Raw genomic sequence first — 14,252 nt, forward strand, 5'->3', positions numbered from 1 at the left:
TGCATTCGAAGCCTTCTTTATTAAAAATAAGAGAAAGCATTGTATAAGTGAGCCATAGATCGGACTTGTTAACACAGAGTTCAACTTGCGCAACCGCCTTCGACCTATACGTGCTCTATCTCCAATGTTTCCATATATTTTTATTGCGCACATAAGTAAAAAATTCTATATAGGGGAAACCCTTCCTGCTATTAAATGATGGTGAGTGTAGCACTTTTCATTGTCGTTTATTCCCATGTGTGTTGTTTTTTTTTCTTTTACGCTAATTCTCCCCTGTCTGCCTAGTCGGCTTGATTTAATCATGTATGCTATAGGTGCTTTTAATTTTAGAATTTTTTTATATATCGCCTTAATAATTATCTCTTCCAAAAACTTCTCTATCTACTCTGTTCTGTTACATACGTCAGTAACGGTTCCAGTCCTATCAATCTCTTCCCGGTTTCTTTTCCCATCAGTTTCTGAATGTTTCTAACTTATCTCGACTGCTGATCGTTTCTGTGTCCATCCATTTTAAATTGAATTGCTTATTTGAGGTGTACATTACCTTTGGGTCTAATGGGTGAATCCCTTCGCATATCATTAGGGTGTGCTGAGTGGTTTCGGGATTTTCACCACAGCAGACGTATGGCTCATCTTGTTGCGAACATTTGCTGTTGTATGCTCGTGCTTTTAGCCAACCCAATTTACTGTTTTACGGTAGTTCTTCTCTCTATTTAACATAAAGCTGGTACAACATTGGGAACAGAGCAAATCCTTAATAATGTCCTCGGCGAATTTCTGGTATTTGTTTGCATTTCCGTCAGTTCCAGAAATTCGCACTCAGTTGTCCATACATTTCGCTCTCCATAGCTTCACTAAATCATCGTCTATGCCCTGGTATATCCCATCGCAATGCCTTGTATAAGCTCCTTTAATAGATCACAATGCTATATATTCATAGGGATCTATTCTGAGCAACTGCTACCGCTATACACTAACGTACTGCAACATACCCTGTAGGCGTATGCTGGTCGCAAGTCATTCTATAGCTCTCCCACTTTATCATTTTTCTCCAGCCACTTCAACAGTTCCACTTTTATGGTTTACGTTTCTATTCCATATAATACCGACGTACATGTAAGTGGCCTGTACGAACTCGTACTAACATTATACTATTTGCCTTGGAAGATGTGTTTCATCTTGCTTTCCAGCCATCGTAATGGAATTTTAGTTGTTTTAATCACATGGTCTATTACATTAGTCAGCGGTGTCTTGCACCTTGGACTGGGATGTTAACGCGCGAGCGTCAAGCGCTAGGGCCGCACAATGTCCGCTGTCGGCATCGGCTGCGTTACCCGATAAAGCACAGTTATTCCGGATCACGCATCCCAAGTTACGCAGACCCTCCACGTGGTGCACAGACGTTACTTACCTAACTGAATTTCTCAATGTAAATAGCGTCGGTAAATCTCTAAGGTACGACTTACACACTACCTCCAAACATGATAGCGTCCGAGTGCAATTTGAATATACGAGAAAACATAATTGTGTCACGCGGAAACTCAAATACAAACCCCTTTTCCAGCTAGTGTTTGAGGTCTGCCATTATAGGAGCGGCGCGCTCCACTCTGTTTCTTAGAACGCCATCCGGTTGGCGGTCGCTTCCGCACATCCTCATTGCTGCCGTCGTGGGGGAAAGAAAAAAAAGGCCCAGACACCCAGACAGCTAGCCTTCCTTCAGAGCGTTCCCCGCCAAGCGTTTCACGGAAAAACATTACGCTTGGATTAGCTGCAGCTTCCGGGAAACGTGAGTACCAGTCGGAGATCTTCGAATGCTATCGCGTGCCCCTCTTAAAGGCAAAGCTTAGGCGTCCTCTAACTTTCCTGACGCTCAAGCGTATCTGGCGAGCTAGCGCAATCTGCAAATGTGCGTTTGCAGCTGCGAAAGAAGCGGAGCAGGAAGGCGCCTGGAGGGGAAGAGAATCGCACGCCAGGGAAAGTAGGAAGGAGGGCGGAGCGCCCGGCAAAGCAACGTCTAGGTTTTGTTGGGCGAAGTGGATTAGAAGGAATGAGTCCAAGCGTCGCGAAGGAGGAAGGTAGGCGGTGGCGCGCTGGGTTGACCTCATTTGGCAGTTGCTACACAGCTTTTGTTTGCGACGCGGACGTACCGGCTTCGTCTCGCGAAAATATCGTGCTCGTGCGCCGTACGCTGTGTGTGCGAGAGAAAGCGTGCGATGATGAGCCGATGATAGCGGCTTAATCTTGCATGCGCAAGGGCGAAAAAGGGGAGGGAACGCGCCATCTTCTGTCGCGCCCATGGCACCGGGGGCGGGAAAGGGGCGTTGTGCTTCATCAGAGCGCGGTCGCATGGGCTTTATCTTGAAAACGATCTGATTTGGAGGCAGTCTATGTGGTCCATGGTTCATAGCTTTGCCTGCGCTGTGTTCTCGCCGCTCAGTTCGCGTCGATGCGATAGAATGCACAAAGATCGCTTCGCTCGCTTTTGATGCCGGGATTTCTGACACCAGCGTTTTGACAGCGAGCGTCCGTGGTAATTGAGTGTGATGTTCTCATGTTGTGTGTGCGTGCTGACAACATGCTTGTTAATCTGAATAGGAAGCGAATGTTTACAAAGGGGCGTTCTAGTCCCGCTGCTGCTGCGTATGGCGCGTCTACTCAAGACCTGCTTGTATATGATCTGCGATGAAGACAGCGCAGCCGTCTAGGTGCACCGAGAGCCGATAGCTTCGTCTGTACTACACCACCCACAAAGTGAAACGGCACTGAGGTTTCGATTAGCTGTATTGGAATCTGAATGCGTGCTGCGGGCATGTTGTTAGGCGCATTTCGCTAACCTTTTTTTACACTATATGTTCTCTCTGGACAAGCTGTGACATCAAGCGGCGATCCCACGACGTACAAATGGCCTCCGATGCGCCTGTGCATGTGAACGCTGAGAAATTTCAGAGTAGGGCACGTCCTGTTTTGCGGTAAACGCAAGTGGTCTGGGCATTTTCCCAGATGAGCAGACGTGCAAGCCCGAATGGTCTGCAAGGTGCAGCTGCATGGTGACACCAAGCCAAACCAGAAAAAAACTGGCTGCGGCTTAGCTCACGTAACCCTGTATATGCAAAGCGAAAGCTTCGGTTTGCCTAGTTAAGTCTTGGTTTCACTTGCCTAACCTTTGATTTAGCTATAATTATTATGCTTAGGCATGCAATCATTGTTAAGCCAGGTACGACGGCTTTGCCTAGGCTGGCGGCTAGACATGACTGTCATTAGGCTTGGAAAGACACGCATCGTTCGACGGTGCGTTGCCTCCTGTGGCACAGGGAAAGCACGAGTGCTAGAGATGCAAAGAGACGCTGCGAACATCGGCAGCATCGATACACAAACGGACAGCGCGCGAACGCGGTTGCTACATTGATCTCGACGGTGCGTCATCTGTTGCATTCTAAACACTCTCCAGCTAAGCAGCTCGCCGGGCGATATGCGTGGCTTCGTCAGACGCCGCTCTACCACGACGGCTCAAAGCCTCCAGCTCGCGCGCCACGCTCAGAGAAAACGGCAAGGTGCGCGGTGGGTCACGTGGTCAGGCGGCGACCCAGCTATGGATATCGCATGCGCCAAGCGGGCGTCGGCGGCGGAGCTCGGCGCGGCGAGTCATGTGATGCGTTGGCAAGGCAGCTGCGGTCAAATGAAGTTGGAATCGCTGGCAACGGCGAAACTCGGCTCCACGCGGTTAGTGACGTTTCGCTTTAAAACACAGATCTAGTAATGCAGCAACTAAGTGTATTCTACCTCGCTGCTGGTGTAAATTTTAGACATTGGCATAATCGTGTTGCTGCAGAAAATTTCCACGGGCAGCAAAGTAAAATGCACTTGGTGAATGCAACATTAGCTGTGTTTGTCGGGTGGAGCTTCACGACACCAGGTGATGCCCCGTGCAGCCGTGCACGTTTGCGCCTCCGCTGATCGACCAATATGTACAGTGTGTTTGCAGTTACGGGAATACCGGACACGCTAAAACGCTCCATTCTCTCTCTACCCGCCGGTATTCGTCGCATAGTGCAGTAAACTGTTGGGCTACTGTGCTGTAGGAACGCGCGTGACGCGGTTCAGTTCAGCCCAGTACCTGTCAAATTTTAGAGAATTTATTTTAAACTGAAGGTCATCGTGAAAGACTTTCTGCCAAAAGATTAGAGTGCACATCTTTGGACTGCACTGAAATTTTCACATTAGATTATCTTGTGGACTGACCCATATTTTTCTTTATATATAGACAAACACGCTGTCAGAAAAGTGCAGAAAATATCCTACGAGTGCTAAACCCATTAAAAGATTCGGCAGGAGCCACTGAGGGCGCACCAAGTGCCGACCCATTCAGATTGCATAGAGTGGCTCATCGGGAAGCACCAGTACGACACCAGAATGCTCGCTCTTGTCGTTCGCCACGTCTAGTTTGAAGCTGGCAGCCGAATTGCCGAATAGAAATCTAGCATAAAATTGTCATCTGTGGCGTTCTTCCTAATCCATTATTTCTGTGAACATTCTCACATTGCTCTGGTGTTTACAAGTTGTCAATATTAATCCCGCAGCGTATGGTCTCTTCACAGTTCGAGTAATAGTAGAAATCCCGCAAACGTAAACATTGGTCACTTCGTTCAAGTTTGTACAATCTATATGCAGTGCTTATATAAATGTAGATAAAATTAGGATTTTTATTTTACGCTGACTTGGGATCGTTAGCCACTTTATCATTGCATGAAAGTGGGATGCGTAGACGGTGCTATGAAAATCGTTCAAGATGAATTATTTCGCAAGATGATCAAGCAGATGCTTTAGATCAGTCTTCATATCTGAAAGCATAAGAGTGCATAGTAGTGAAAGTTTACAGACGCAATTTTTTGAGCCCGAACGCTTAGCCGTAAGCAGCAATGTGGGTTTCTCACAAGACATTCGACATATATACTCACCCCGCCCTTTAGTCTCGCACATGATGTGTTCTTCGAAGGACATGTCTTGTGAGTTTGCAATGTTTCGGTCTTGTAACACTGGAAAGCGCCGCTTGAGGAATTCTCTGTTTTCCTCAGATGCTGCAGAGGAAAAAGAAAGGTTCAGGTTACTGCGGAAGCCAAGATAACTGGCTTGCTTCACAACATACAGAGCAGGTAATAATGAATTGTTTGGTGCAGTTTGATACAAACCACGTTATTTATCAGGTATATATTCAGTTCGTTCTGTAATCTGTAGGCCCATTGATAATTGCTGTAGGGTGCAATGGTGCCGGAATATCTGTGGAAATAGCCACAAAGACTACTGCTACTTTATTTCTCCACAAATAAGGTCGAAAATACATAGTAAGAAAGTAGTCAGGCAAGTAAACACAATTCGTTGCGATTTCACTATATGCTTAGAAGTGTTCCAGGTATAGAGTGGAGGGGGGATTAAGAGCGAGAATCAATGACGAATTCATCAAGAACCTTGGGCTGACAGATGACATGGTCCTAAAAGCAACACTGAGGAGAAATTCCAACAAATAATTGATGACCTTAACGTAAGAACCGGGCTGAAGCTCAATAATGAGAATAAAATGTAAACTCTCAGCCGTCACAATCAACCTGCCTCCACCCGTATCGTTGTCGTTGATGCTCCTTTCACAAAGAGACTTGGAACTAGCTTCGTGCAACATCCGACAAGGCAGAGTGGTGGGACCAGACCTTATCAGCAATCAGATCCTCACTACCCTACCGGTCGGCCGAAGACATGAGTTGCTGGGATTTTTAAATCAAATGTGGACCGGAGGAGATATTCCACATTTCTAGAATGTATCATGGGTGGTAGCAGTTCTGAAGCCTGGAAAAGATCCCGCAGGCCGGAACTCATCCAGACAGGTGGGCCTAACCTCCTGTGCAACGAAGCTGCTGCCGAAGGTGACGTGCACAATGCTCACCTGGTACATCGATTAGTGTCAGACGCTACCATCGTTATTGACTGGATTTCGGCACTGTCTAAGACCTCTAGTCAATGTGCTGGACTTGGTAAATCACATATAACATTATACTGCAGATGGTCTGTCAACACTTGCTATGTTTAGGGAGGTTTCCGAGGTTTAGTATTAAGTGTATCAAACAGGCATCATCAGCCAGTTACAAGATATGTGCGTCACGGGCAAGCTCTTGCATTTCATATACATGCTTCTATATATACATGCGCATCTTGGCGACACTCTGAAGACAGGTATAGTTCGCGGTGTACCACCGGGAAATATGTTATCTCCCTCATTATTTACCATTACCATGCCTAGTCCCCCAAGAACACTAAACCATCAAACACCAGTGGAGATGTCTATTTATGCCGATTATATGTGCATATGGATATGCGTCTGCCAACACCATCGCCTCGCACGAATATTCCAGGGAGCAGTGAATGTCAGTTAGAGCCACTTTGCAACGCTGGGCCCATCACTGCTAGCAGAGAAATCAGCATTCATGCGATTTCCTGGAATTCACAGAAAATCTACATGTTTGAATGTGAATTTGGCGGACACGGGATACTACAAGCGACCAACGTCCAATTTCTTGGAATCACCTTGGACTACAAAAACTCTGGCGCCACGCTGTGGACCACGATGAGTCGCCATCGCAACAGATGTTAGATGCGCACAAGCGAGTCTTTGCCTTGACAGAGTATGGTTCATCTTACGGAACCAATGGCTGCATCGGAACGATGCTGTCACAGTCGCGCAAATCACAAGCACTCGTGCAAGAAGTCGGCAAGAAAGGCTTCATAGTAAACTTTTAGTAGATTTTCTCGAGCGATTGGTATTGATGGCAACAAAAAAGCTGAGGCTGATGCTCTTACCAAAGCCGCGTTCTATCATCCTTCTAAAGTCAAGGCCCCAAAAAGTTGGGCCGCTAAGTGACTCTAAAGCAACGCCGTACGTGATATAAATATTACATCCTCATAGGAAACGTCACTAGTCATTTTTATACTTCAATACACATGTGTATTGCTCAATTATACAGTGACTCTCTTAGGCATCTATACAGCCGCGTTACGTCTACTAAACGTAATTACTTGATCATTGGCAACTCATCGAAATTCTCCGGGTTGACGCTCTTTGGCCCCATGTAGCCTTGCTCCACAAAACACTACTACATCATCTTCAAGATGAGCAACCTCACATATTTTAAAGCGAATCTTTATTGGCTAATCCTCCCAGACGTTGCTCACCCTGGCTGCTCGGTGCTGGTGCTCTCTTGACGACTACCTCAGACTTAAAAAAAAAACATATTCTTTTACCTACCCGATGATGATTTCGAACCTCGGTTCACCTGCCCGAGCCCCTTTCCAAAAGGCAGCAATCGCTTTTTTGTTGTTGCTTGCAGGTAACATCACAATACATAATGTTAGTTAAGTGATAATCCAACGTGTACTTCTATGGCGCAAACGGCAACCAGCGCGTTGAGACGATCACCACGTGCATTACACTGCGTAGCACGGGTTAACGAGAGCGCATACGCGTGCACTCGATAAGATGCGAAGGGGCTCCGTTTGCATAGTTTGTACCGTGAAGATGTGATTCTCGCGAGGGGCCTTCGGTATGGTACTGCATTGAAACTAACACTTGTTTCAGTACCCCTCATTACTTTAAACAAGTATTTACTGAATTTAGTTCCAACCTCCTTTTTTCTGTTTGCGCATTCAACTCACCTACAGTGGTAAAGACTGCGCAGCCCATCGAAAGGGCAATTGCGATTGCAGCTTGTCCGACGCCTCCGCTTCCACGGTGTATTAGGAGCGACTCCCCAGGTTGCACTTCGCCGCGCACAACCAAGGCGTAGTAGGCCGTTGAGTACGCCACGGGCACCGTGGCAGCCTCTTCCATGGTCCAGGATTCGGGAATTTCCCACTTCATGATTGGGTCTGCCGTGAGCACGGTCGCTATGGATTTCCCACTGACCACTCCCATGACGCGTCGTCCGCTCCAGTCGCGGCCTGAATACTCCATGCCGAGGAAGGCCTCCTCGGCGACGTTGTCACCTGAAGGATCAAGCCGTACATAAAAGTGTGAGCTTGGCGCTTCCGTATGGAAGGCGCATGCGGGAACAAGACGCTCGTAAGAAGAAGATCAAAGACTGAGAAAAACATACAGCGTTGCGATGCGATGCCCACATTGCCATACGTTTCCGTCAGCGTTCTGCTGTGCTCAATAATTATGAGCACGCTATTGTTTATGGGCTTGAATAATGTTGCCTAAAACATCAATGTATTTCGCCACATATACTGAAGACGTATTTCTAGATTAAGTACTGAGTGAAGGATTTTTGTTAATTAAAGGTCATTTGATTATACGGCTCCCGTTCAGTAATTAAGGGCACGTTAATTGGTATGTTTTTTCTTACGTGGGTAACAGGACTTCTAAGTTCTATATGGAATTAATGTCCGCTTCTTCAAGTAATCGAGCTGTAGTGACTGAATTGCGAGACCTAACATGGACCTTTTAGTACGTCCTTTATTATTAATATACATATGCCAGTATTGTAAAAATGTAATAGGTATACATGAATTGCAGTGAACGAGAACAAAACAAACTGCACGGCCCAATTTTTCGTTACGATCATACCAACCAATAGACAATGATACTTATACGGGCATATCGTGTGTTTCCTTTTCAATAAAATGAACGAATAAATAATTGTTTTCATTTAAATGTAGAAACAAAATAAATACAGAGAAAAGTGAACTAAAAACAACTTCTCATTTAAAGAAAGAAAGCGATGGGATCACCGTGAGTTGGGACGCTAGGAAGACCCCCAGGGATACCTTTAGAGCACATAATGCAAAAAGGTTGATCTGTACCTGGCGCCGCGACAGGTCAATTGGTAATATCATCGCATGCGTAATTAAAAAAATGTTTGGTTTTACGTCGCATAACCACAATTTGATTATAAGACACGTCATAGTGGGGGACGCCGGAAATTTGGACCACCTCTGGTTTTTTAACGTGCGCCTAAATTTAAGCACACGGGTGTTTTCGCATTTTGTCGCCATCGAAATGCGGCCGCCGTGGCCGCAATTCACTCCCGCGACCTCGTGCTTAGCAGCCCAACACCATAGCCGCTATGCAAACGCAGTGGAACCACGTGTAATTCGATGACTTGGATTAAGGTACAACTTGCAGCAAATAGTTGCTTCGTGAATTACCGTAGGCATTTTCTTGGTTTCAATGCCAGTTGGCTTTATATGATTGCACATATTGAAGTGAAGCAGACTAGCACAGCTGGTAGAAGCACTGTCTTCTGCTCCCAGAGGAAGGAGTGTACTTCGCAGTTCAAGGCTTGCGGTGTCATCGCTGTAGTCGGTTAACTTGTGAAATTTCCACTATTCAGACTACTACAACGTCCGTAATGAATGTTTATTTTGTCCAGCTTACTGAGGATATTAGCCAACATCAACTATCATTCTTTGTAGATTATCCTAACTTCACTGAAACTGTCGTACTCATGGTTGGCGGCCGTAACAAAACGTGGGTTGTTGGTGAAGTGAGCGGTGGAACCAAAAGTGTTAGGCGTAAGGTTAACATCGAGGGAGAGATTGGTGTGGATCAGAGACCAAACGAAGATAACCAATATTCTGGGGCGGCAGGACATTTTGTCGAGGAATAAATTAGGGAATTAGTAAGCACAAGTTGGAATCATCTAGCGCACTACAAGAGCAATTGGAGATCACCGCCAGATACCTCCTCCTCCCTGCAGTGGACTAAAATATGATGATGAAGCGATTCACCGCCTTTATATAATCGTGTCCGTCCGCCTTGATGTGCGCGTCAATGGTGCTTCTCCAGAGAAAGACCATCATTCTGCATCCCTATTTGTTACTACATCTTTTGAAGACTAAAAAGCTGAAAGAAACGTACTCTCGCGCTGCGCTCCACATGGATATTAGAATGGCTACAAGAGTCACTCTTAAGGATGGTCTCTATCTTGCCTCGACTAGGCAAATACACTTATACAGACAGTCATCATCGATGACACGCATTTCAATTGGGTTATTAATAACTAAGCATGTTTCACGACATTGGGGGCAAAATTTTCATCGGATGCGCGCGCGCCATATGCAATGGATGCATAACGGTACTAAAAGAAGCGCGAATACTTCTTGCAGAGTATATTTTTTAAGGCGAGTGCCTTATATGCCCAATGAAGTGATAAATGCCGGGTCCCTCCACCGTTATCAGCCGATGCTACAGAAACAAACGTGACTAATGAAGACGTCACGGTTCCGGTGCGGGAACTGCGGTGGCTCCCACTGCGAAATCCCACGGTGAAGTAAAGTGAAAGAAGGTAAATTAGTTAGGGTCAATTAAAATGAATTAACGTTGTCATAAATTAGATCCAGGCGGATTAAGGTGGTGTAAAGTGGCTTAAGATTGGATAACGTAGAGCATGGTGGATAAAGGTGGAGTGCTACATAAGGTGATAACTTAGACAAGTCCTAATGCTCTCACCATCAAATCATGTAACGATACTTAGCTGACTGTAAACGTTCTCTTAAAATAGAGTTCTGTCGCACAGTTGGGTGCGTAATGGCATCTGTGTGAGCATGGTGGCGAAAGTCGTGTGTTCTTAACCGCGGGATACCTACTTAGGAGGTTGAAATAGCCAGGTATGCAAAGGAAACACTCACCGCGTGAAGTGTCCATGTTCGCTCTTCCACTGGCGAGCATGACGTCACGGAGGTTGATAGAAGCGTAGTACACGTCGACGAAAAGTTCCTCTGAGCCGAGTTTATCACAAGGGGAGAGATATGCCAGTGAAGACTCGTACCATTGGAGGCTCGCAAGGTCTCCAGGCGTCTGGACGTTGAGGTAAGCGAACTGCGTGGTCGTCTTTGCCCCTCCAGCTGCCGAGCCTTGAAGGAAGCAGGCGGGGAAAGATGGTTAGTTTGCCGAATTTGCACTCCACTGAACATCCCTACTGACGTAAAATGCAAGCAAAACCTTTTCAGAGCAGAGGAGCAATGCAAGCTTTAATATTACTTCTTGTGCGTTCCCACTAGTACTGCGTTGCTGTACGAAACCACTTACACGTGCTGTAATAAAACGAAACTAAGCTTGCATACTAAGGTTCAGAAAAAAAAACCCTATTTCTTCGTGAAATTCCTTGTTAGGAACGTTTCCTTCCGATTGCGCAGCTATCCAAATTTTGTGAGGGTTAAAGTGGGCAAGATGGTTAGTTTCTCGAATTGACACTTCTGAACATCCCGACCAATGTACAACACCAGCAAAAAGTTTGCAGAGCAGGAGAGCAACGCAAGCTTTAGTTTTTTTTTCTTTTCCTGGTATGTTCACAAGAGTCCTGCGTTGATGTTCGAAACCGCATGCGTGTACTGTAATAAAATAAAATTTAGGTTGCGTTCAATAGCCAGAAAACAAACTCTATTTTGTCCTGAAATTATTGTTTTCAACCTTTGCTCCCTATCGCTAGCCACATAAATTTCCTGCGAGTTCTACACAGGGAGCGCGACCTCAATTGCAGCGTTGAAAATTGCTGCCTAAGGCACTGTGGTAACCCGCCGTTCCTAACTTCACTACCAACGCATTTGCGCGCCAGCTGCCGTGACTGCCGTGGTGTCGTATTACCGGCGGCATATTTGGCGCAAGTGTCTCCAGCAGCCTGGAGGAAAGCATTTGATCCAGCGAGTGAATCATGTGCTCTTCATGTATACGCCCAAACTTCATCCTTCTGGCCACAACACCTTTCTAACTCTCATATAAACTGTCATGATTGACGAGCAGTATGCTCGTCAATCATGACAGTTTGTATGAGAGTTAGAAAGGCACTTGTGGCCAGAAGGATGAAGTTTGGGCGTATACATGAAGAGCACATGAGTCATGATTGGCGAGCATGCTGCTTGCCAATCACGATCACGATCACGATCACGATCTCAATTTTTCATCTAAGATGCAATATAAAGGTAAACCAGCAACAATATATCACTCACTAATTTGTTATAAGTTACTGCATTTGCGTGACGTACTACGCAGGACCAAGTTTCGCACTAGAGAAAATCAGTGCTTCTTCAGAATCGTCACCCCCGTTTAGTGGTCCACAGAGACGAATTTCGGCTGGAAATGAAGTTTTTATATTGTTCACAAACTGTGTACTTTCGAAGAAAAATCCTTGTACAGCTCTAAAGCCCGGGGTGCTTTATTAGAGTGCATAGTATACTTGCCGTGAATTTCAGCGACGTTTGGCGCGTGGGCTCGCAAATCTCAAGCAGTCAGTATGTGGCAGCATTCGCTTGCATGTCGTGAGCCGTCATTATTACCTGGAATCCGTGAGAAACGACGACCACGTAGCGCTGCTTTTGCTATGCAATTTAACGCAGTAAAAATATCCAGAATCCGCTCGCCATGGCGAGAGGGATCTGTTTATGTTCATGCATTTTTCCAATTCCATATAAATCACTACCACTTGTATAGTCTGCGCCCAGAGATGCTACGCACGAAGCGTAATTTCATCTTGTAAACAAGCTTTTTACGAGAGCTATAATCCAGAAATTACGCCATGTTGTGCAGAAAGAAACAGAGAGGGGCTTTTTTTTTTTAGAAACACAGACACTTTGGCCGGCGCATATGAAACCACTTGCACATAACTCTGTATAAAGATGGGGAATGGGAGTAAAATATTGCAGAGGAGAGTTTAAAAAAGGTAGAGGACCCTAATGTATCATTTAGGCGGCGCTTTGCGGTCCTAGCATATCGGCGTTAGTGTTCGTTAGTTTAAGCGAGCGCAGGTCTTTACCCTGGCACAACATGCGGATGAGAAGGAGGAGGGCGAGGAGGAAGCACAGCGCGTGCCACCTAGCAAGCAGTGCGCAAAGGGCACCTTACGCGCCCTCTCCGGTGCTTACGTCAGACCGCGCGAGCAGGCGAGCGCTGGAAGAAGAGAAGCGAGAGGCGGAGTGACGTCACATGCGCTCTGCTAGGCAGATATTCAGTCTATGCCAAGCAATTGTTTTCCATTGGTTAGCCGGTTCAATATCATGCCACGTTGTGGGTCACGTCATTATTGACGTCATTACTACCGTTTTCTACTTCCGGGTTTCCGGGTGCTCACGAGGCGGATCTCTAAGTCTAGGGTTCTGTGGTTTGGCATGCTGTAATCAGTTATTTATAATTAAGCCTAATCATTACACATTTCACTAAATTAACTAGTAACTAAACTCATGCGCTGATATCATATCTATAAAGAAACTCATGAATTTGTACTGTAATATTTTTTGTATTTTTTCTGAGTTATTTGGGAATTTCATTCTCGCTCGTCACCACAGCAGAACCGGAAGTGCTGAGCAAGAAGCAAGGGTGTCACTCGATGCTCCTGCAACAGAAGAATGGAATGCGCAAGTGGGCCCAGTACTAGTATTTACAGGTGAAAATGGCCAGTAAATTTAGACTTTTCTATATGTAAAGGTGAAAGTATAAAGCTTTTCGATTAGCCCAATTTCTGACTGTTATTTCAACAAACCCCTTAGCCATTTTGAATGGCTCGGCATCGGACCTGAGATGCTGGCTAACCTTAACGGATTGTGGCAAAACATTTTCATTTGTCGCTCAAAAGATCTCTTTCGTCGCGGCACGTGGGGCAATTAATTTATTTGTGATGCACTTTCTCTAAGCTGCCACAATTTGCACAGTAGGGATTAGTGGTACGCTTTATGTAGTGCGGATAATTTCGTGTATGCTACGTTGGGTCAAATACGATGGTACAATGTCTCCAAGCATCGAGGAAGACGTCCTGGAATTATTTATTTCACTGATGTCTCAATATAAGGCCGAAACCTATCCTGTTAAAGCGGCATATTCCAGAGTCGGATCAGCGGCGCTGAGTTGAAGAGCGATCCGTGAAAAGGTGCGTCACGGCTTCGTATTCTTTGCGACACACGTATAAATGACTATTGAAGTTAAATGTTAGCCTCGTTCGTTTTTCGATTTCGTATCCAGGGGACATTTTACGTTAGGATTTGTTTAATGTCATGTTAGCAAGCGTAAGGACGTTTTTTGTGGTTTCTATAAAATAAATTTGAAGTGCCCTTTATGTGAGGTGACCTGCGACTGCTGAAAGTGAAATGAACAGCAAAACTAGTTGTAACTGTGGCAGATAAACATGGCGTACTCTTTGATACACTAAGCTGTGAAATAAGGCGCAAGCTTTCGCACGTTTTCGTTTTTTTTCTATAGTCATAATTGCCTCGCTCATAAGCGC

At 45.6% G+C, this 14,252-nt stretch overlaps 1 protein-coding gene across 2 annotated transcripts in view; it reads right to left on the reverse strand.

Annotated features, from left to right (window-relative positions):
* Positions 1 to 14,252, reverse strand: part of LOC135909735 (fatty acid synthase-like) — a 49,200-nt gene that overhangs the window by 27,209 nt on the left and 7,739 nt on the right. For both annotated transcript variants that reach the window (XM_070522818.1, XM_065441796.2), the window contains exons 3-5: positions 10,672 to 10,896; positions 7,696 to 8,025; positions 4,956 to 5,075 (exon numbers count right to left, since the gene is read on the reverse strand). In XM_070522818.1, the coding sequence (XP_070378919.1) occupies positions 4,956 to 5,075; positions 7,696 to 8,025; positions 10,672 to 10,896 (675 nt within the window). The remainder of the gene's footprint in view (positions 1 to 4,955; positions 5,076 to 7,695; positions 8,026 to 10,671; positions 10,897 to 14,252) is intronic.

This window comes from Dermacentor albipictus, chromosome 8 (assembly GCF_038994185.2).
Source record: "Dermacentor albipictus isolate Rhodes 1998 colony chromosome 8, USDA_Dalb.pri_finalv2, whole genome shotgun sequence".
In the NCBI taxonomy this organism is placed as follows: Eukaryota; Metazoa; Arthropoda; class Arachnida; order Ixodida; family Ixodidae; genus Dermacentor; species Dermacentor albipictus.